Source organism: Carettochelys insculpta, chromosome 14 (assembly GCF_033958435.1).
Source record: "Carettochelys insculpta isolate YL-2023 chromosome 14, ASM3395843v1, whole genome shotgun sequence".
In the NCBI taxonomy this organism is placed as follows: domain Eukaryota; kingdom Metazoa; phylum Chordata; order Testudines; family Carettochelyidae; genus Carettochelys; species Carettochelys insculpta.
Genome location: NC_134150.1, coordinates 6,697,606 through 6,722,352, shown reverse-complemented (window position 1 = coordinate 6,722,352; position 24,747 = coordinate 6,697,606). Strand labels below are relative to the sequence as shown.

General features: G+C 43.1%; 1 protein-coding gene across 2 annotated transcripts in view; it reads right to left on the bottom strand.

Annotated features, from left to right (window-relative positions):
- Window positions 1-8,035: 8,035 nt before the first annotated feature.
- MBTPS1 (membrane bound transcription factor peptidase, site 1) overlaps window positions 8,036-24,747 on the bottom strand; it is a 71,865-nt gene continuing 55,153 nt past the window's right edge. For both annotated transcript variants that reach the window (XM_075008331.1, XM_075008332.1), the window contains exons 19-23: window positions 22,598-22,738; window positions 19,491-19,622; window positions 18,027-18,153; window positions 11,530-11,660; window positions 8,036-8,853 (exon numbers count right to left, since the gene is read on the bottom strand). In XM_075008331.1, the coding sequence (XP_074864432.1) occupies window positions 8,657-8,853; window positions 11,530-11,660; window positions 18,027-18,153; window positions 19,491-19,622; window positions 22,598-22,738 (728 nt within the window). In that variant the 3' untranslated portion in view covers window positions 8,036-8,656. The remainder of the gene's footprint in view (window positions 8,854-11,529; window positions 11,661-18,026; window positions 18,154-19,490; window positions 19,623-22,597; window positions 22,739-24,747) is intronic.

Genomic DNA, 24,747 nt, shown 5'->3' with positions numbered 1-24,747 from the left:
TTTTGGCTGGAGCACATATGATTTTTTACCAATGTAGTTATACCAAGACAACCACTAGTGAGGACCCAGTTCCTGCTGTTATAAAGGTGCCTTATGGTTTATTCCCCTTCTGCTCACACAATGCACCTACCCAGTATAACTATGGCTATGTCTACACTACAGCACAAAGTTGATTTTAAGGCAGTTAGCTCCATTTTACAATGTGACTGCCTTCACTGCAAATACCATTCGGATGATAGGAGAGCAAAGGTCGACATTTTCGCATTGACGGCCCAAGGGGGTGTAACACCAAGTTTGAACTTAAAAGGTCAAATTAATATGAGTGTGGAATCAGCGTTTTGTAAAATTTATTTTATTGACCTCCAGATGTGTCCCACAGGTATCCCACAATGCCCCACAGTTGTCCCTTCTAGCTGCTTTCACCTCCACTGCTCTCCAGGTGCAGAGACCTGTTCGTTTTATGCATAAGTGCTTTGCATCACATTTAAAAATTGTATCTAAATTTTGACCTTCACTTTCTTTAGCAAGCAGCATCAATGGGGGAGACCAGGTTCCTACAATGAGGAACAAGAAAATATCTAAACAGGACCTTATCCTGCAGCAGCTGGAGAAGGCTGACAGGGAGAGAGACAGAGCTGCTGCTAGGTGACAAATCTGAGGAACTCTCCCAGATTGAAGTGACATTAGAGGAGGTTTTGGAGTTAATTGATAAGCTGAATAGTAACAAGTCTCCAGGACCAGATGGCATTCACCCAAGGGTTCTGAAAGAACTCAAATGTGAAATCGCGGAGTTATTAACAGTGGTTTGTAACCTATCCTTTAAATCCGCTTCAGTACCCAATGACTGGAAGACGGCCAATATAAAGCCAATATTTAAAAAAGGCTCTAGAGGAGACCCTGGCAATTATAGACCGATAAGTCTAACATCAGTACCAGGCAAATTAGTAGAAACAATAGTAAAGAATAAAATTGCAAGGCACGTAGAAGAGCACGAATTGTTGGGCAAAAGTCAGCATGGCTTCTGCACAGGGAAGTCGTGTCTAACTAATCTATTAGAATTCTTTGAAGGGGTTCATAAACATGCGGACAAGGGGCACCCAGTGGACGTAATATACCTAGATTTCCAGGAAGCCTTTGACATGGTCCCACACCAAAGGCTTTTATGTAAATTAGGCGGTCATGGGATAGGAGGAAAGATCCTTTCATGGATCGGGAATTGGTTAAAAGACAGAAAACAAAGGGTTGGAATAAATGGTAAATTTTCACAATGGAGGGGGGTAACTAGTGGTGTTCCCCAGGGGTCAGTCCTGGGACCAATCCTGTTCAACTTGTTCATCAATGATCTAGAAAATGAGGTAAGCAGTGAGGTGGCAAAGTTTGCAGATGACACCAAGTTGTTCAGGACAGTCAAAACCAAAAGGGATTGTGAAGAACTACAAAAAGATCTCAGCAAACTGAGTGATTGGGCAGCAAAATGGCCAATGAAATTTAATGTGGGTAAGTGTAAGGTAATGCACATTGGAAAAAATAACCCGAATTACACGTACAACACGATGGGGTCAAATTTAGCTACGACAGATCAGGAAAGGGATCTTGGAGTTATAGTGGATAGTTCTCTGAAAACATCCACGCAGTGTGCAGCGGCAGTTAGTAAGGCAAATAGGATGTTTGGAATTATTAAAAAAGGGATATATAATAAGACAAAAGATATCATACTTCCCCTATATAAAACTATGGTACATCCACATCTCGAGTACTATGTGCAGATGTGGTCTCCTCACCTCAAAAAAGATATATTGGCATTAGAAAAGGTTCAGAAAAGGGTGACTAAAATGATTAGGGGTTTGGAACGGGTCCCATATGGGGAGAGGCTAGAGAGACTGGGACTTTTCAGTCTGGAAAAGAGGCGATTGAGGGGCGATATGATAGAGGTATATAAAATCATGAATGGTGTGGAGAAAGTGAATATAGAAAAATTATTTACCTTTTCCCATAATACGAGAACTAGGGGACACCAAATGAAATTGATGGGTAGTAGGTTCCAAACTAATAAAAGGAAATTTTTCTTCACACAGAGCACAGTCAACCTGTGGAACTCCTTGCCGGAGGAGGCTGTGAAGGCCAGGACTCTATTAGGGTTTAAAAAAGAGCTTGATAAATTTTTGCAGGTTAGGTCCATAAATGGCTATTAGCCAGGGGTAAAGTATGGTGCCCTAGCCTTCAGTACAAGGGCAGGAGATGGATGGCAGGAGATAAATCACTTGATCATTGTCTTCTGTTCTCCTTCTCTGGGACACCTGGCATTGGCCACCGTCGGCAGATGGGATACTGGGCTGGATGGACCTTTGGTCTGACCCAGTTTGGCCATTCTTATGTTCTTATGTTAACCAAAAGTGGACATATCTGTGGTACCAGAGCATCCTGCAGTGTCGCCAAAACATGCTCCAGTCCAGGAAAGAGGACTTGGCAGAGCACCCGGCAGCTGTCAGGGAGCAGACTGAGATCCTGTATTCCATACTGGAGCTGCAGAGGGACACCCAGAGCTGGACTCATTATGCGGACTCCGCACCCTGCTGCCTGGTCTCCTCTCAGTATAGCTCAACCCTGCCCACCCATCGGAGGCCTCAAACATGGGAGGGAGGAGGGCAAGGACAGTCTCCCATTTCACCCCCATGACCTCTCCCCACTGCAAAAGGCTGTTCCCACCACATGACATCTTTTCTTTTTTCTACCCCTTAACCCCTTCCCCCCTGAATAAAAATATTCTTTTTGTGAAAACCACAGTGTTATGTACTGGTTGATATGGGGCAGGCTACAGTTGGAGGGAGATGCTTTTATAAAGGTCAGCACACATCATTGTGGGGGTTGGGGTGGTATCACAATAGTTAAATGCAGCACATTCAGATGGCTGGCTGTTCATTCATAAAGGTATTTTTCAAAGCCTCTCCGACTGCTGTTGCTTCTGCATGTGTACTGCTGAATGCCCTTGTGTCCATCTGTTCATATGCCCCACTCATGGCATTTGCCTCTGCAACCCAGGCTGGTGTGAAGTTCTTCCCCTTCCATTCGTAAATATTATGAGGAATACAGCACTCTGCAACCACTATGGGGACGTTGGTCTGGGAAAGGTCCAAATGGGTCAAAAGGATCTGGCTTTTAAACAGCCAAAGGCACATTCCACCACCATTCTGCAATTGCTCAGCCTGTAGCTGAAGTGCTCCTGCTGCAGTTCAGGGTGCCAGTGTATGGCTTCATGAGCCAAAGAGGCAGAGGGTAAGCAGGGTTGCCCGGTATCACTATGGGCATCTCCATGTTGCAAATCTTGATTTTCTGAGCTAGGAAGAAAAGTCCCATCCTGGAGCTTTCTAGACAGAACTGAACTTTTAGAGATGCACATGTTGTTCACCTTTCCCAGCCCCCCACGTAGATGTTGGTGAAATGACCTCTGTGATCCACCGAAGCCTGCAACACCGCAGAGAATTATTCTGAGGCGAGGTGGTCTGGGGCCATGATGGGGATGTGTGTTCCATCTGTTGCCCCACATCAGTTAGGAAACCCCAAGGCAGCAAAACCGTCCACTAGGTGCTGTACATTTCCCAGAGTCATGGCCTTCCGCACCAGCCAGGCATTGATTGCCTTGGCTACCTGGATAACTGCAGCCCCCACTGTAGACTAGCCCACCCTGAATTGATTTCCTACTGACCAGTAGCTGTCAGGCACTGCAAACTTCCACAGAGCAATTGCCACTCACTTTTGAACTGTCAAAGCAGGTCTCATTTTGGTATTTCAGCACTTCAGGATGAGGGACAGAAAACCACAAAGTTCCAGGAAAGTGGCCTTGCATGTGCCAAAGTTCTGCAGCTAATGCTAATCATTCCAGACCTCCAAAACGATGGGGTCCAACCAGCGTGTGCCGGTTTCACATCTCCAAAACCAGTGCTACAATGAGTGCAGTGCAAACAGGGCAGCCAACAACTCTGCATTCCTGGTCTCCTGTTCTTCAATATCATCACCTGAAGCATCCTCTGCCTCATCTAACATCCTCCCGCTGCCTTTGTCGAAACAAACACTTCAGTAAGGGACCATACCACACTGTGCAGAGACTATACACTATAGATGATCCACGCAAGTGCCATATATCAGTGTGAGCTGGGGAAGGTTTTAGGAAAACAGCCCAAAAAATGGGCAAAATCACATGGGCTAGTTATTTGTTTTCCGGTAGGGGTGAGTGCTTTACACTCTGGGATCATAGAATCATAAGAGTTCTAGGGCTGGGAGGGACCTCAGGAGGTCATTGAGTCCAGCCCCTTGCCTAAAGCAGGATCAACACCAACTAAATTATCCCAGCCAGGACTATGTCAAGCTAGGACTTAAAAACCTCTAGGGAAGGAGATTGTACCACCAGTCTTGGCAACGCATTCGAGTGCTTCGCCACCCTCCTGGTGAAATAATTTTTCCTAATATCCAACCTCTCCCAATCCCTCTATAACTTGAGACCATTGCTCATTTTGCCATCCTTCACTACTGAGAACAGCCTCTCTCTAACCTCTTCAGAGCCCCCTTTCAGAAAGTTGAAGGCTGCTATCAAATTGCCTCTCAGTCTTCTCTTCTGCAAACTAAGTAAGCCCAAATATATCACTCTCTCCTTGTAGGTCACATGCTCCAGCCCCTTAATTATTTTTGTTGCTCTCCGCTGAACCCGCTCCAATGTGTGTCCACCTCCTTTCTATACTGGAGAGCCCAGAACTGGATGCATTACTCCAGATGTAGCCTCACCACTGCCAACTAGAGGAGAATAAGAACTTCTCTAGATCTGCTGTAAATGCTTCTCCTAATACACCCAAATATGCCATTAGCCTTCTTGGCTACAAGGGCACACTGTTGACTCATACCTAGCCTCTCCTCCACTGTAAACCCCAGGTCCTTTTCTGCTGCACTGCTACTTATCCAGTCAGTCCCCAGCCTGTAACAATGCTTGGGATTCTTCCATCCGAAGTGCAGAACTCTGCACTTCTCCTTGTTGAACCTCATCAAATTTCTTTTGGCCCAATACTCCAATTTGGCTAGGTCACTCTGGACCCTACCCCGACCCTCTAATGTATCTACCTGTCCCCTTAGTTCAAGGTCATCTGAAAATTTGCTGAGGGTGCAATCCTTCCCCTCATCCAGGTCATTAATAAAGATGTTGAACAGTACTGGCCCTAGAACCAATCCTTGGGGCACACCACTTGAAACTGACCACCAACCAGACATTGAGCCATTGACCACTACCCGCTGGGCCCATCCATCGAGTCAGCTTTCTGTCTGTCTTACAGTCCATGTATCCAATCCATACGTCCTAACCTATGGGCAAGATGTTGTGGGAAGCTGTATCAAAAGCTTTGCTAAAGTTAAGGTATATCACATCCATTGACTTCTCCATGTCCACAGAGCCAGCTACCTCATCACAGAAGCTAATCAGATTGGTCAGGCACGACTTGCTCTTGGTGAATCCATGTTGATTACTCTTGATCACTTTCCTCTCTTCCAAGTGGTTCAAATTGGATTCCGTGAGGATCTCCTCCATGATTTTCCAGGGACTGAGGTAATGCTGACCTGTCTATAGTTCCCTGGATTGTCATCCTTTTCTTTTTTTAAAGATGGGCACTACATTTGCCTTTTTCCAATCATTTGGGATCTCTCCTGACCTCCATGAATTTTGAAAGATGACGGCCAAAGTCTCTGCAATGACATCTGCCAATTCCCTCAGTACTCTTGGATGCATTAAATCCTGACCCAGGGATTTGTGTACCACTAGATTTTCTAAGTAGCTTTTAACCTGTTATTTTCCCCACCAAGGGTTGCCCACCTCTTCCAATACAGCATTGTCTAGTACCGTAGGTTGGGAACTGATCTTGTCTGTGAATGCTGAGGCAAAAAAACATTGAGTACTTCAGCTTTTCCTGCATCACCTGTCACTAAGTTACCTTCCTCATCCAGTAATGACCCCACAGCCTTGCCCATCACCCTCCTATTGTTAACATGCCTGTAGGACCCCTTCTTGTTACCCGTCACATTCCTTGTTAGCTGCATTTGCAGTTATACTTTCACTTCCCTGATTACTCCCCAGCGTTCTCCAGCAAAATATTTACGTTCCTCCTCAGTCATCTATCCAAGTTTCCCCTTCTTATATGCATTCCTTTTGAGTTTGAGCTCGCCAAGGATTTCCCTGTTAAGCGACACTGGCTGCCTACCATGTTTGCTTTTCACTGGCTGCCTACCATGTTTGCTTTTCTTACTGTGCATTGGGATGGTTTGTTCCTGTCCCTGCAATAAGACGTCTTTAAAATACTGTCAGTTCTCCTAAACTCCTTTTCCTTTCAATCTGTTTCCCAATCCTGCCCATCGGCTCTCTCAAGGAGTCAAAGTCTGCTCTTCTGAAATCAAGGGTGTGTATTTTACTGCTCACCTTTTTTTTTCTTTTGTCTGGATACTCAGCTCAAGCTTAAACAAAGACTGTGAATGGCTAAATACAAAAGCAGCTTCCCCTCCCTTGGTGTTCACACCTCCAGATCAACTGCTGGTAGTAAGCCTCAGCCTTGCCGACTGAGCTAGCCTTGTTATGCCCACCCTTGCTCTGGCTTATTTATACCTGGCCCTGCAGATTTCCAAGACCAGCATCTGATGAAGTGAGTCTGTGCTCATGTAAGCTCATGCTCAAAACTTTTCTGTTAGTCTAGAAGGTGCCACAGGACCCTCCGTTGCTGTTAATTCCCTTCAGATACAATTGTTTAAGACCTCTATATGACAAATACATTTAGCTAAACAGTACAATCCAGCCCAGCAATCCCTCACAATAACTATGTTTAGTTTTAAAATCAGTCATAAACAGCTAGGCATAACAGCTGATTTCAGTGAAACCAGGGAGCTCAAGAAAGCATGTAGCCTCTCCCAAGAAGATTTGGGTATCCTGTGTTAGTGAGGAATCCTAAAGCTGTCAACAGCTGCATTAGACTTTGACAGTGGATGCTGATATTGTGTGGGCTGACATTCATTTTATTATCTGCATTTTAATATGTAAAACCATATTAAACTCTGCCCCACAGCTCTGATGAGGATGATCTTATATATCCTCTCTTCAACATGTCTTCTTACAGCACTTTTCTGACAGTGGAAGGCTCCACAACCAACTCCTCTCAGGGCGGAAATCAGATTTAGCTAGTACCCTCATACTGGTGAAAAATATCATCTCACCATACAGTTAGATCCTGTCCGTGCCTATTAGTTTGGTTTTGTGATTCAGGGCTTGTTGACATGACCATTTGGTTTGCACAATCAGTTTTCACAAGGTCAGATGTGACTATACCCCACACTAGCTTGTGCACATTAGCTACCTGTATGCACTCTGCTGATGCACATAAACACCTCATTAACGCACTTTTGTCTAGTTCCATTTCAAAGAGAACTAGATGATTAATGAACTGTTAATGCACATTAGCAGGGTCCAAGCAGACAATTAGGCTATATCTACACTTACGGGAAGACCAGCATGCGGGTGGTTGATCTTCTGGAGTTTAAGTTAATGCACCCCTATTAGGTGCACCACCATTGACCCCGGTACTCCTGGCAATCGCGAGGAGTAAGGAAACTCTCCTGTCCACCTCCCACTGCGTGAACAGTGGCAAAAATTGATTTTAGGTGAATTGACTCCAGCTACGCAATTCTTGTAGTTGGATTTGCATGTCTAAAATTGATTTTACCTTCTACTGCAGACCTGGGTCTAAGTCCACAGCAGGCTAACGTGGGGCAGTCTCCCACCTACCTTCCTGAATACTGACTCTACAGGGAGACAAACCCTCAGAATAGCACATTAAACTGAACTTTCAGAAGATAAAGAGAAGAGACTGTCACGTCAAGTACTTAAAAGCAACAACCCAGATTTTGTGACACTTCTCATTAATATGTGAAATGGAGGAGGGTATCAGAACTAGTCACTACTTTGGCACCCGGCTCTCCAGCCTAGCCTGGGAAAGAACAATTACTGGATACATTTTTTTTCAGCTTCATATAGATACCATATTTATTGAAAATCGTCTCCACCAACAATGGTGAAATCATGACCAAAAATTACAAAACATCATGGTAGTTGGCTTTATAAAAATAAACTAACAGATATGTTTTGTTGATTGTACCAGTTTCCCTGTAGGTTCAGTCTTTCTTACATTGTTACAGGAGTACAATGACATTTATATTCTTCGTCACAATACAAAACTGCATTCCATCTGAAAAAATGATTTTGCTTTGAAACAGTAGAGGTCCTTAAAGTGACTTTTCTCCCTCTCCCCAAAAATAAATATAGAAAAAAGCCTTTAATAAACAAATATTAGTTTGGTCAGCTGAAAATAAAAAGGGGGTAGGGTTTTTCCCCCTCCACTAAAGACTGAGCAGGCCTTTTAAACAGTGTTCAAGTCTTTGGTGAGTTTAGCTGCTGAAAACTGTTGTTTTATGTAGATATGATCAAATTAGTTCCTTTTGTCAGAAGTCAAAAGATTATGAGATGATGTCACATGTGAATCACTGGTTACAATCACCATTTATGACGGATCTTCATTGGGAGTAACCCACTGTCCAGAAAAGCAGCCAATAAGAGATGGTCATCTTTGGCAAGTGTGGTCTCTCAAACGGAAGGTGTCTTTGGTGGATGAACCTGTTGCATAAATTGTGGTCGCTTGACTCTTGGTTTCCGTCTCTTTGGCCTGCTCTTAGCTTTGTTGATCTGCACCACAAAAAACGCAAGAACCACCATGGCACCAAGGAAAGCAAAGACGGGAATTGTTTGTCCCACATCCTGGTTATAGCGACCCGGCATTATACCTGTAAGAGGGAGTGGTGATGAAGGAGAACTATTAAGAAGTATACTTATTTCAATATTTAAAAAAAAACATATTTACATTCTTTATCTACACAAACTACCATACAATAAATCTGCAAAAGAATGCAAAAGATTTCATCTGGAGTTTATTTTGACAAATAAAGTCTTAGCTGTGATCTCTATCTAGATCAGGGCTGGGAAATTATATCCTACAGGCCAGATGGAGCCCATCAAGCCGCTGGATCTGGCCTACAGATGCAGCAGGGAGCCTCAGGCAGCCTGCCTGCCCTGCCCCACCCCTGCACACTCCTCAGAAAAGCAGCTATGGAGTCCTGTTGGTCTTTGAGCAGTTGCAAGTTCAGAGAGGGGGTAGAGGCTTTGTGCACGGCCCCCACCCCCTTGAACAATCCCATTGGCTTTCTTCTGGCCAATGGAAACTGTCTGTTTTGAAGCATAGGCAACAGGCGAAGCACCCCTCCACTGCCCCTCTGGCTCACAGCTAGTCCAAAAGGCACAAGGCCCCTGCCAGGGCTGGGCAGGCAGGCAGATTGTCTAAGAAAACTACGTAGTTGCTGGCCATGAGTCACCCAGGTAAGTAAGTCTCCCAAGCCAGGGCCTGCCTCTGGGACCCCAGCCCCTCTGTGCCCCCAACTCCACATAACCCAAACCCACTCCTGACCTGCTATCGCACATAACCAAAACCTCTGCTCCCCTTCCTCCACACATATCTCACATAACCCAAATCTTTTGCCCATTCCCTTGCATCCATACCCCACATAACCCAAACCCTGTGCTCCTCCTCCTGCACCCATATATTCTCTCAGACCCTGCAAAACCAATCGCCTGGCCCAGGTGATAACCCCCTCCTGCCTAGGCCACAGCCCAAACCCCTGCATCCCAGTCCCCTGTCCCAGGTCACAACTGCCTCCTTCATCCAACCTCCCTCCCAGACCCTAAACCCTCTCCCCCTGCATTCCAGCCCCTTACCCTAAGCTCCCTTCTGCACCCAATCTCCATCCCAGACCCTGCACCTCCTCCATTAATATAATGGAAGACAGCAGCTTTGATCACTTTACAAATTCTTGGAGTGCCCCCCCATCAAAAATTATTGCCCACCCCGATCTAGATTCTTCTGGGACAGCAAGATCTTGCTTCTTACAAAAATGAAAAAAACAAAACAAAACCCTAGATAAAAATCCTGTATCAATGATTTACTATCAGATCTATATTTTAAATTAAAACAAGACATTCATTACAAATTCTGACGCAGCGAAAGCATTGCTCTTGCACTCAGCTCAAGGTGATCTGAACAGATGAACAGAGACGTATTTGGGCTGGATGTGTTTTAAACCCTTAGTTCTAGAACCCTGAAACAAACAACATTTTGTGTACTCCACCTGCCACTAACGACATGGAAATGGCTTCCAGCAGGGCACAAGTCATCACAGTGGAGGCAAATCAGAGGAAGGAGAAGAGTCTATATTCAAACTGAAAACTGCTAATGACTCTTCAGTTCCTCATCCCCATCTCTTTCTCAAACTATCCTGGAACCAGTTTTCAAGTGGATGCACTCAGGTCTTTGTATCTTACTGGGAGCTGCTACCCACAAATGCTGAGGGCAAAACAGACACCAGAATATGATTTAAAAAGCTCCCCAAAAACTACAGATGGAACCAGACCACAGATGTTGCTGGGCCAGAGAGCTCCTGGATCAGAGAGCCCTGGCAGCACAGAGTGGGGACTGGCTAGGTGTCTGGCTGGGAGGACAGAAGTGAAGCTGGTCCATGGCTTGGAGAAGAGTTGGTCACAGGCCGGCGGCAGGGATGACAGAACGGACCTCCCCTGACCTAGAAACTCCCTCTTCCGGGCCTGGACAGGTCCCAGGGTGCCAGACCAGGGAGGTCCAACTCATCAGCTGACACCCATGCAAAATAACTGAGGCCCTACAAAGTCTCATTTCTATTTTGGAACAACAGGTACTTCAGTAGAAAAAGACTGAAAATAATCCATTTTTACTTCTTTAAAAAGCATCTCTGTTGCTTTGAGAGGTACCTCTTCAGGGTGAATGCCAGTTTAACACAATACAATAAGCATAATGTTACAGAAAGTTCTCAAAGTTTACAGTATCAGATTCTGTTTGTGTTTAAACTTTATCAAATGTTTGTTGCTATACCAACCCTATGGGTGGAGAGTTCTTCCTAGTACTTGCATTTTAATGAAAAGCCTTAATATTAATTACCTTATGTAAGATAGTATATGTAATGAATGATAGTTAAGTATATAATTACAAAGCCCATTATAGTGCACACAACTTTACGAGCACGACAAACATATCCAGTTGCATTCAGATCACCTTATTTTATGGTAGGTAACAAAGATCTACTATAATATTAGTTAAGTCTTGAAAAATAGCATCAACTTGTTACATTTCAAGACTTGTCATTGTTTCTCACCATCCACTGAGGTAATACAACTCATGAAGAGTATTCCAAAACAATAGGAAAGAAACAAAGTTACTACAAACTGCCAGTATTGCTTGAACAAATCACAAACATACAAAAGTTAATTTTAAATTTGAATATAGACAACTGTGACACTTACTGACAACTCAGTGTTTTATACATTTACAAGAAAACATGTAGGGTCTCTCTCTGGCCATCAGGCAGATTATTACTTACCTCCTGGAATGTCCCATGCTCCACTTTCTCCGGGGGATAAAGGTCTTACTTGGGGTCGGTTCTGCCGAAAGCTGGGTAAAGCTACTTTATCCAAGTCAATTGACAATAATTTTTGATGTTTCCAAAGGTTGCTGGAAAAAATTAAAATATAAAAAGCATTTACACATTGATCCATTAAGACCAATGAATTCTACAAAAATGTTATAAATCTAATTATACAGGCCCAACCTCTCTAATGAGAAACACTCATCTGGCAAACTCCGTATTTCAGCATGATTTTAGTTAGTCAGATGACCACTTATCATGGGTCTGGCCAAGATTCCAATGGTCCCACAAAGTTTGTTTACAGACACCAGTCCTGGCTCTCAGATGTTCTGTGCAGTTATTTAGCTGTAATTTACCCCTAAATGTCTTCTCAGAGCTCCATAAGGACTAGAAGTGTTGGTGCTGTGCTAGAAAATATTGACCTCTCGTTGTCCAGAAAATTCTCTCATACAGCACTTTTTAGGTCCTGAGCCTGCCGGACGAGGGAGGTTCAAACTGTACAATACTACACAAAAACTGTATAAAAATCATATAAAAAGATAATATGAACCAACAAATAACTCACTAAATTGGATGCACAAATTCACAAGAATACAAAATTCAAATCAAAAGCTGTAGAAATGAAGTCTGTTAAGTATCAATTTAATTAAAGTTTGTAGGGTAGACTTCTAAAAGTTATGCACAGTGGCTCAGTGGACCATTAATGAATATATTAATTTGTCCACCTCTAATCTCTCAGTAAATAGTGACACAGTGAAAAGTGATTTGGAAACATTTTCCCGGAAAAAATGTGTTCAATCTTCACTGCTATTACAGTAAATCCTTGCGTTACATGGAGGTTGAGTTCCTGCAACTCCAACATAACTCAATTTTTTTGTGCAGGTCAAGAAGAGCCAAGAACACGCTGCCACCTGGCTCCCAGCTCCCCGGGGCTTGCAGAAGCCAGGAAACTGACCAGCCCTGGTGGTCAGAACTGGTCAGTTTTCCTGGTTCTCGCAAGTGGGGAGCTGGCAACCACTCTAAAGAACCTTCTCCCTCCCTTCCCCAAGCCATGCAGCCACGATTGTTGCCAGGTGTACTCTGATAGAGAGGCCCGTATGACTGAGGTCCATGAGGTAGTCAAGAAAGGTAGGTATGGGGACGTACCTGCATGTAAACTGCATGTGGTGCATCCTTGTTGAAAGCATGTCCATTTGTTTTGGTAGGTGCTTCTGGTGGAAGGACGATGGCTGTTTAGAACATGTCTGACCCTGTCCGAGCAGGTGAGTTCCTCATTCTGGAACCATGGAGAAACCATGCTGTGAGCTTCATGGTTTTGATGCTGAAGTGGCCTGTTTTGCCCTGGTGCTGCATCAAGAAATTAGGCATCATCGGAAGACGGATCAGATGATCTATTGATAGATTATGCAGACAGGGGAACCAAGGTTGTCTCAGCCAGGCCAGGGCTATTAGGATTACTGTGGCCCGACTGGATTGGATCTTGTTGAGCACTCTGGGAGAGCTGGAAATGCAAAGAGCAGGGGTCCTGTCCATAGAGTGGTGGAGGCATCCCCTTGTGATCTCTTGCCTAGCCCCACTCAGGAGTGGAATTTGTGGCATTTGCAGTTGTGAAATGTTGCAAAGAGATTGATAGTTGGGAAATGCATTTTGCAGAAGATTGAGAGGAAGATATTGGTATTGATCTCCAGCTTGCGCTGACCTGTGAAGTTTCTGCTCAGTCTGTCGACTCTTATGTTCTGTTGTCCCAGTATGTACATTGCTGTCAGGGTTATCTGATTTCTGATGCACCAGTTCCAGTAATTGAGTGCTTTGGCACATTGTGTGATCAGGCACTCCCTTGCCGATTGATGTAAAACATAGAAGGTGTGTTGTCTGTGAGGACGTGGACAGTTCTGCCTTTTATCAGGGGAACGAAGTGGGCACAAGCTCTGCAAATGGTCCTGAGTTCTAGGATATTGATGTGAAAATGTCTCTCATAAGCTGCGTCTACACGTGCACGCTACTTCGAAGTAGCGGCACCAACTTCGACGTTAGGCGGCGAGACGTCGAAGTCGCTAACCTCATGAGGAGATAGGAATAGCGCCCTACTTCGACGTTCAACGTCGAAGTAGGGACCGTGTAGACGATCCGCGTCCCGCAACGTCGAAATTGCTGGGTCCTCCATGGCGGCCATCAGCTGGGGGGTTGAGAGATGCTCTCTCTCCAGCCCCTGCGGGGCTCTATGGTCACCGTGGGCAGCAGCCCTTAGCCCAGGGCTTCTGGCTGCTTCTGCGGCAGCTGGGGATCTATGCTGCAGGCACAGGGTCTGCAACCAGTTGTCAGCTCTGTGTATCTTGTGTTGTTTAGTGCAACTGTGTCTGGGAGGGGCCCTTTAAGGGAGTGGCTTGCTGTTGAGTCCGCCCGTTGACCCTGTCTGCAGCTGTGCCTGGCATCCCTATTTCGATGTGTGCTACTTTGACGTGTAGACGTTCCCTCGCTGCGCCTATTTCGATGTTGGGCTGAGGAACGTCGAAGTTGAACATCGACGTTGCCGGCCCTGGAGGACGTGTAGACGTTATTCATCGAAATAGACTATTTCGATGTTGGCTGCACGTGTAGACGTAGCCATAGTGGGCCCATGTTCTCTGTATAGATGCTGCACCACACTGGGCCTCCCCAGCCCATGAGTGATGCATCTGGTGTTATAGTCACTGAAGATTCTGGTTGGTGGATGGGTACACTGAAGAGCAGATTGGATGGGGATGGCTACCATTTGAGAGACTGCAGCAATTTTGGCGGAAGCACGAGGTGCTTCTCCAGGCTGTATTGCGTTGGTATGTAAACGTATGCAAACCAATGTTGTAGGCAGTGTGTGTGTAGTCTTGCAAACAGGGCTATGAGTATTGTGGCAGCCACGTGCCCCAATAACGAGGGACATGTCCTGGCAGTAGAGAAAGGGGCCTGCCTGACCAGGTGAACAAAATCGTGGATCATCTGGAATCTGGGTGGCGGTAGGTAGGCTCTTGCTGTGATCAAGTTTAGGACTGCTCCAATGAATTCTATCTTTTGCGTGGATTGTATGATGGACTTTTGTATGTTGATGAGAAGGCCTTGTCGAGAAAACCATTCTCCGGTGGCAGTTGTCATAATAGTAGTTTATTGGTAGGTAGGGCCCTTGATCAGACAATCGTTGAGGTAGGGGAAGATAATGACATTTTGTCTTCTGAGAAACACTGAGACTATGGCAAGTGTCTTTGAAAATACTCAAGGGGCCACAGAGAGGCCAAAAGGGAGGACTTTGTACTGGTAATTATCTTGGCCCACAATGTATCTGAGAAATTTTCTGTGGGACGGGTGGATAATTACATGGAAACATGCATGTTGGAGGCTGAGGTCTCAGAACCAGTCCCCCGTCCAAAGCTGGTATGATGGTTGCCAAAGTCACCATTTTGCATTTCACATTGCGAATGAATTTGTTTAGTTCTCTGAGATCTACGATCAGTCTCCATCTTCTTATTTTTTTGGTACTGAGGAAATAGGTGGAGTAGACCCCCCAGCCCCAATATTCTTTGGGGATGGGTTCTATTGCCCCTAGAGTGAGCAATTTTTGCATTTCTGCTTGTAACAGAAGCTCACGAGAGGGGTCCCTGAAAAGGGACAGGGTAAGGGAATGGGAAGGGGGCATAGATATGAAGGGGACAGCATACCCCAATCTGATAATTTCTAGGACCAATTTGTCTATAGTGATTTGGCTTCACAGGTGGTAAAAAGGTCTCAGGCTGTGCTGAAAGGTACCCTTGGGATGCATTAAAACTGGGGGGGTTGGTTGCTTAGACCCCCAACCAACACCTCAAATGTATTTGCTTGTAAGAGATGGAGTGGCTCACAGAGGAGTGGTTTTGTTGTGTCCTTCTCCTGTCAGAGCATTGCTTGGGCCTCTCATCGTATGGCCTCTCATGTTGTCTGTAATTATTCTAGTTATATTCTCTGTGCTCGTGATATGAAGTATATTTGCATTTCTTATTGGATGGAGTATACATTCCCAACATATGGCTTGTCATTTGAGAATCCTTTACAGAATGTAGGATCTCATCTGTATTATTAGCAAAAAGTTCTTTCCTGTCGAAAGGGAGATCCTCCACCTTCATTTGTAGCTCCCTCGGGATCCCTGATGACTGTAGCCAAGCAGCCCTGTGCATTACTATGGTTGTGGCTCTAGTGGCGATATCTGTGACATCCATAGGCACCTGGAGACCTGTTTTGGCTATTGATAGTTCCTCCTTGATGATAAACTGCAGGAGTGGTCATCTGTTATCAGGGAGATGCTGTATCAGGTCTTGTAATTTGGCATAATTGGCATGGTCACAATTGGCCAGGAGGTCTGTGTAGTTCGGTATGTAGAACAGGAGTGTAGCAGAAGAGTACACGCTATGGCCAAAGGTGTCCAGTCATTTATGCTCCTTGTCACCGAGTGTAGATTTAAATGGTGGCTTCTTAGTTCTGTGATTTACTGAATCCACAACCAGTGAATTTGGCTGTGGAAGTGCAAAAAGAAAGTCCATATCTTTTGCTGGGACAAAATATTTTCTGTCTGCTCTGCAATTCGTGGGAAGGGCAGAGGCTGGGTTTTGCCAGAGAGCAACCGAAAGTTCAAGGATAGCCTTGCTGATGGGTACTGCTATCTTCAAGGATGCTATGGGTTGTAGTGTCATGAGTAATCTATACTGTTTGTCTTGAACCTCCTGTAATGTGATATCTTGTGACTGGGCTACCTGTTCAAATAGTTCCTGAAACTGTTTCAGATCATTCACGGGTGGAGAAGGTGAGATCTGGAATAGTGTTTTGTCCCATGGGGATCTAGGCTCATGTGAGGAGCACTCTGAGTCCAATTGAGGAACCTACTCAGGAGATTACTGAAGGCAGGTGAGGCGTGCGCCAAGATGGTGGGTAAGCTCCTGGAGATGTGCTGCCATTGAGGTGTAGTGCACCTGGAATGATAGTTACAAGAGGAGCGTGGTTGATAGCCCTGCCATGAGTCCCAGAGTGCCACTGTGGTGGAAAGTGTTGTGCAGGGTACAACCATGGTTGGCTGGCCCACATGGGATGCTGCTGGAGGGAATGATCCCTGTATCAGTGCCACGAAGCATGTAATGGGGAAGGAAATGAGCAGCATGACAAGAGCCTGCTTCTATGCCCACTGCCATAATTAGATCTTGGCGATAAGGGCGCGAACAAATGCGGGGCACTACGTGGCACACTATTAAGCCCCTGCACTTCAGAGAGTGATGAGCAAGTCGGTGCCACTATATCAGGCTGCATAGATTTTTGTAGGTGCCTCATTTTGCGCTAAGCTTTCTTGTGGTGCTGTGCCTGTTGTTCTGGCACAGAGGGGGACCATGTTGGAACTGGTGGTGAAAGTATATGTAGCTTTTCCAAAGCCAGTGCCTCAGTAGTGCCATCGGATGTGGCTATTCTGGTCTCTGCCTCAGTCATCCTGTTAGAGGCTGACCCACCTTCCTCCACGGTGCCAGACACTGATGGCATCAGGGAATGCAGAGCTCTAGGCAACACTGATGAAAAGCGTGTCAGAGAAACCTTAGTGACTTGAGAGCCCTTGCAGGGTGATGGAGCTACCCTGTCGTAGGGCTTTTGTGACACCCACATCTCAGCTGGTTTGTCCCTTAGTGGAAGAAGAGACTTTTCCAGAGAGTTGACTTCAGCCACATTCTTTCTAGCCATGGTCCTTCCTGGCCCTTGCCAGCATACTGAGGCAATGAGGTCACTTGCTGGTAACTTGAGCGTCCTCTAAGCACGTTACACATGAGGTATTGCTCAACCAAAACCGACATAAAGGCTCTACATAAGTCGCACTTTTTAAAGCTGGGAGAGTCTGGCATGTTGAAAAAAAACAGGCTGCCGCTCCCCATAGTAATAGCAATAAAATGATAGTAAAATTAAAGTTCTGAAGTAAAAGTCTAAAATGAAGAATTAATTGCTCTGTTTTTCTGTCAGAAAACACAGAGCCGCTCTGGGGTCCGTCTCAGGGAGGGGATGGCAGAAAAGGAACGGAATGGGTTCACACCACACATGCACTCCACAGAGTGGCTGGAGCGCGAGACGCTCAGTGCACATGCACAGCGCGAGGGCTACTATTCTGGGAAGACCTTCTGATCAGCAGCACAGGGGCGCCACAAGACCTGAATGGAGTACCCATTGGGACCACACAAAGAAGAACTTCCATTTGTGGAAATGTTGGTAAATTCTCAGTTTCATAAGGTATAGCATGAATGATGAGTCAACCAAAAATGTGTAACAGAACTGCATTAACCATTATTTCCTATTTATTATTCACCCACATCTCATTCATGCCCTTAAAACGCAGAAACAATGCCATGTGATTTAAATGACTTTTTGATCAAATTCAATACTAAGACTTTCTTATGAAAACATTTAAAAAGAATAAATCTAATAACCTTGGTGCAGTTTCATTCAAAGGCTGTGGTTTGGCCCAGGACAAGTGAGGACAAGCTGGAAGAGAACGGGGTTTTGGATCTCCCAAGTGAGCCTCTAGGACTTTTGAATACCGATGAAGATGGTTACCTGCAATTCCATATTACACAGAGTTACACCTGAGAAACTACAAAGACTTACTAATAATTTTACAAGATTTTAAAATATTTGCACACTTTAACCCCCTTAATCTGGCAGCCCCGGGAAACAGAGAATACAGGATTAGACTTTTATGGGCCAGGGAAGGTGCTGCAGGGTCAGGGCATGGGGCGTTTACCTGTCACCTTGCTTCCAGTGTGAATGTGACTGGCTCCATGTGCCCCATGCTGCTCCCAGGCACTTGCTTCCACTCCACTGGGAGCAGTGTGGGGGCGGGGGAGCCTGAGGAGCAGAGGATTGCTGTGATGCCAGGGGAAGCGGCAGTGAAAATATACAGGCACACTGCCTTCTCCCTCTGCCAGGGTCTGTACCACAGGTATTCCTGGACCTGGGATACCAGGAGTACGGAGGAACAAGTGTATTACCAATAGGAGTACGATTAAAAGAGAGTTTCTTATATAAACTGTCTTAGAGGTAAACCTCATTCTTATAAGTTAAATAGTACCTCATAAAACAGAACTGTGAATGTACAATCATTTGATAGGCAATTTTTAAATTTATAGATAGTCAGCACACTATATAAAATGAGTACTTTAAATATATAGGCTACGTCTACACATGCCCCTCCCCTTCAGAAGGGGTACGTAAATGAAGTGGATTGAAAATGCTAATGAGATTGTATGAATATTCAGTGCCTCGTTTACATAATGACAGCCCCCTCCCCCAGAGCATCGAAATTGCTGCTTTCGAATTGCAAGCTAGCCAAGTAGACTGCATTCCTTCGAAAGGAAACCCCAGTTTCGAAAGCACCCTTCTCCCCAATTTGTTTTGGGAAGAAGGGTGCCTTCAAAATTGGGGCTTCCTTTCAAAGGAACTTCGTCTACTTGGCTACCCACAATTCAAAAGCAGCACTCCAGGTGGCTGCCATTATGCAAACTAGGTGATGAATATTCATATTTGTGCCCCATTACTATTTTCAACCCGCTTCATTTACATGCCCATTCTGAAAGAGAGGGTCATGTGGAGACGTAGCCATAATGCATGTAATGTATCTGTCAATAGGTATTTGATCTTAGAGGAACACATATGTTCGGAATGTACCTAACAGTTACTACTGCAATAGCTGTTTTCAAACAATACTACATAGAATAAAAACTAATGTTTAAAATTACTGCCTTCTACTTTTAATAATGACTTTAAATATGTAAAGACACTAACAATGCAGTGTTAGGAATACAAGAACATTCTGGGAGCCCCCACTATGTGCTGCTGTATCAGGATTGAGCTGGCACTACATCCTAGCAGATTCTGCTAAGTAGAAAACACACCTTCCATCCTCTCCGGAAGAGAGTATCCTGCTCCTGTTGGAGGTCGTTGTCTGTTTTCAGAATGACTGAGACTTGGTGGCATCACACCATAGGAAGTGTACTGAAGAAGAGAATCTAGTAGCCAAAAGCAATCTGTGTGGATATAAACAAATACATAAAAAACTGTTTTAATGAATTTTGACTGAGTTTTAAATAGGATACCTAAAGCTGTAAAATCTAATCAGTTTCTCTTTGTTTTTGTTTTACAAGTAGTACAAATACTATCTGTGCTTTCACATATGAAATGGGTTTCTGTAAGGCTAACTTCTGTTTTAACTTCCCTTCTGAACTAAGCAAAATGTTTAACCCTTAACGCTCGTTGCTTAGCAACTGCATCCAGCATGGAAACTTTAATTTGGGCACACCTCAAGTGAAGTGCTCCCCTAAAGAGCAAGTCATCTGCATGTATGTAGACATTATTAATTGTACTAATGTGGAAATGTAGGAAGAACAAACTTAAAACGTTGGTCATTTTGAGCCATATCTACTTTAGCAAGTCCTTTTGGAAAATCAGGCCCTCTTCCAAAAGAACAAGCAGAGTATCCATACACAAAATGTGCTTTTTCAAATTCCTTTCAAAAGAACACAGTGCTTCTTCCGGCAGCCCTCGTCCTCTACCAAATGAGGAAGAGCACTTTTTCCCGAAAGATTCTTTTGGGGAGAAAAACATGTGTGGATGCTCCAGGGGCCCTTTGCTCAGAAGAGCCACCCTCATGGTGCCAAATTTTTCGATCCCTGGTCTATTCTTTAGACAGAGTGGGAGCTGTGTGGACGCTGTCTTTCGAAAGAGCAGGTTGCTGTTTTGATCGGCTTTTTGTGCTTGGGTGCACTCTTTCGAAAGAATAGCTTCCGGAAGATCATCTTTCGAAAGATCACTGTAGTGCAGTTGCGGCCGTGGAGACACAGTTGTAGCTGATTTTACATGGACAAAGTATTTTTGGTGGTAGATGATTCTGAAGGTTCTCAACCTAGTAACGTCCCAGGCTGATTCCACTATGGAAAAGGGGGTCGTGATATAGAAAACATTGGGAAACACTGCAGTAACAAATTTCTGAGTGCTCTGCACACTCTCGTCCTGGTCAGGAACATTTGTTTCCTATGTCCCTAAATCTCTCCTGGTCTTGCTGTGGAGCTTGCTGTAGCTAAAATTAAGATCATAGGTCTGAAGTTCCCTGAAATTTTAATTCCTAAAATTAGGACAAGTGAATTTTCTCATTCATTTTTAACACAGAGCCAAGAAAAAAATTCTCAGAACTTCTTTGCTTGCAGAACTGTTTGGTGGGAATGGGAATTAATCTTCATAATCCTGATGTCACTTAAACCCTCACCTTTGATTTTTAAAGGGGGTCAGTCAACCACATTTTAAGGATTTATATTCACATATGCAAGGAATTTAACAGCTTAAGGTCAATGTCTCAACAGGAGGTACAGTTCTTAATTCATAATTTAAAAGCCCATTTAATGGACTTATTCAGAGCTTTCCAGTTTGCTTGCTACACAGAGTCACAGCAAATTTAACAGCATCAGCATTCAAATGGCACTGCGTTCTTCTATTAAGATAATTTCTAAAAATATCTGTACTTGCAGTAAAGACTTTCAGTGAAATTGTAAAGCTCTGGTACCATACTTGTGTACTAATGATCAATTCGGAGCACCAAATTAACAGAAAGATATCAAAAAATTTGGAAGAGTGATTTATGAGGAAAGATGGAAAGAGAACTTTGCTAAGTGATGATTTAACATAAGCGTGATAATTATCTATAAAAGTTTGTTGGGTTTGAAAATTAAACCAGGAGATGAATTATTTAATGTTATATACAGAGGAATTACTTGCACTAAAAGGAAAACAATTAACAAAAGGAAAAGTTAGGCTGAATGGCAAGAAAACTCTTGCTACGGAGACTAACCAGATTGTAGCTTAGTTTCAAAAGGTAAATGGTAGAAAAAAAAAAGCATTGGAATTTTAAAACCTAGACTAGAAACAGTACTAAATAATGGACAATCATGGTTTGCAGAGATTTGACTGTGTGATCCAAATGATCCTTTACCACTCTAAAAGTTATGATTCTATGAACCGGTGACCTATCAATTTAAATAATTAAAGGTTCTTCAAGGAGCAATATTTGATCTGACAGTTACCATTGTTTTTCTGTGTGAAATATAAGGCTTGTCTATACTAACCAGAAAAGTAAAACGCTGATATTCGATCTTCTACAGTTCAATCTGGCATGCCTAGTGGAGATGCACTATATCGAATGATCGGGGCGCTGCTGTCGACCCCTGGTATGCCTCGCAGTTGCAAGAAAGGGAAGTCGATAGCAGAGTTTCTCTGATCGACCTCCTGCTGTGGGGATGGCGGCAAAGATCGATTTACGATACATCAACTTCAGCTATGTAATTCTCGTAGCTGGAGTTGCGTACCTTAAATCGATTTTTTTTTCCCCTAGTGGAGACCTGGTGATAGAGTAAAATAGGACAACACAGATGGGAAACTCAGTTATAGTATAATTTCCCATTGCAATACCCTTTGAAAAGTATAATGGTTAATAAGTCCTTTTATTTTGCTAGATCTGCAGATAATAAACAGTAATGCAAAATATATATTAAACTACATTTATACTTTGAAAATGACACCCTAAAAATAGAATCATGGAGTTCCATAATTGCGTCTCAAGGACTCCAAATCAGATTTGCCCTCAATTTACAAGTAAAAAGAGGTTTTTTTTTAAACAACTAACCTTGGAAATCTACCTTCGTATCTCAAAATAATACTACGTGCTAATTGAAACAGGCTCAGAATACATACAGGCATCTTTGTAAATATAAGGATCAGCTTTACAAGATATAATGAGGTCATTTTACATTGTTTCCTGTCCATAACTGGATTTACAAATATTCTAGATACAGCATATTCAATACAGCAATGAAAAAATTATATTATCCCATCTGTTAGTAGCATTTAGATTATTTTTCATAGCAAGTATAAATTCCGCTGATGTAAGCTGCAAACCAACTAGCACTGGCATCAGTATATGAAAAATTCATTCTGCAGATCACAGTTTATGTACCTTTTTGCCGATGACTGTCATCTAGGCAGTTAGAGTCTCCATACAGAACTAGTCTGCCTCCACCTTCAGAAGGAATTTGGTACAGTCCCAAAATGGGGACATTTTCAACTATAGCAGTCTCCTGCTTTAAAACTTCAAGACCTAAAAGAACACAGAGAGAAGAAATCTCAAATTTTACAAAAAGCCATGCACAATTTCAACACCCTCCACCTCACAACACATCCCCCCACCGTACGCACATACTTTACAAGCTAAAAATAATAAATATTCAAGTAATTAAGTTATCTGGCTCTTAATTTGAGATTAGATTCATGAGAAAGTTTCCTAAACATATTTGGCAACAGAATAATAAAACTACTTCAAGGCCCTAGTTTTGTAACTCTACCACTGAGTTTTTGATTTTCTTTAGTGCAGTTGCAGAATCAAGACTTATGCAGCTGTCTTTAAAGATCTGCAATGAGAAATCCTAAAATTTCAGTTACCATTTTCCTAGCGTCCCAAGTTTTAAAATAGCAGACAATTAAGTTTTTTCTGTATAAGGTTTCTTCTCATTGGAAAGAGTGATATTTTTGTAAGGAGTTTAAAGTGACCTTATGAAATTAAATTTCTTCTGAGGGTGTAGAATATCTACTAAATGAAACACTGACCATTACAACACATATTGCTTAACGTCCACATATATGACTGCCATGTCTAAATATAATTACAGTGTTTCCCAAACTTTCTGGCATGACACTCCCTTTTTCGTTTTTGAGAAACCCTCAAGGCCCCCACCTTTTCTTCACCATCATCCAACCCCCTTTGAACAAAAAATTCAATTTATAATTAAAAATTTAAAATAAACACAAAAACGTGGTATAAAAATTTATTTAAAACTCAAAATAAGCATAAATACTTTTTCTTGGCCCAAAAATTTAAAAAAAAAAATGGAATTTAACATCAGAAATAGGAAAAACAAATTTAACATGAAGGATGATGCTGCATTTTCTCATAAGTTGGGAAATCCTAGGTTTGAAAGATGAAAGTGCGCAACGCAAATAGTTTACGACATCCAGTCGATTTCTTCATTTTGTTTTTAATGTGACTAAACTTGAAAAGCTTTTTTCACAGACATTCATTGATGAATATGGAAGAATAATATATAACGCTTCTTCTCCAGATTTCAAGTATACTGGGAAATATTTTATCCAACATTCTTCCAAGCTTGAGTTTTCAAAATTATCTTTCACACCTGAATGCTTTATTTTGAGTGCTTGTTCTTGCAATACTTCTGTCAATGAATCGGCATCAACATTGAATGGATTGCATATGAAGGGGCTTGCCAGAAAAGTTGTCTGGAAAATAGCAGATGAATTCAACAGCAAGGCAGTCCAGATGAAAAGTAATTTTGTTCTTCACATCCTCTTTACAAAGTTCTTGGAAACCTTCATTTTCAGTGTGTGATGAAAATTTTGGAAAAGGCGAAAAGTTAGGCACCTTACTGAGCTTGCTTTCGACGTTTCCAAAGCTGCATTATTTTCTGTAAACATTTTGATGGCATCATGATGTGCTATAATTTTTGCAGCATTGTTTCCTTGAAGCTTCAAACTGAGGTTGTTCAAAAATTCAAAAATGTCCATGAGGTATGCTGGTGAAAGTTGAAACATTTGGTCTGTAAACTCTTCTTTCTTATGTTGCTTGAGGAAAATTTCCACTTTGTCTTTCAGTTCGAATAATCTCAAAAGGATTTTACTTTTGGAAAGTCAATACTACCTCTGTGTGAAACGAAAAAGTTTTATGATCCCAAATCTGTGCAAAGAGCTGCAGAAAGTCTTGTATTTAAAACACTGTTCTTCACAAAATTGACAACTTTGATGGCCAAATTCAATGAGTCACACAGGTCACCTGGAAGGATTTTAGCAGCCAACGCTTGTCTGTGTATGATGCAGAGAGTCATGGTTACGGCTGGATTTTTATCTTTCACCAATGTCACAAATCCAGAGCAAGAGCTAAGCATCGCGGGAGCACCGCCTGTGCGTATACCAACCAGCTTTCCCCAAAAAGTCTATTATCTTCAAAAAAGTCAGAAATCATTTTCATAACATCAGAAGCCTTTGATGTGCTTGTCAATTCCTTTGAAAAAAACAGTTCTTTCAGAGTTCCATTGTTAA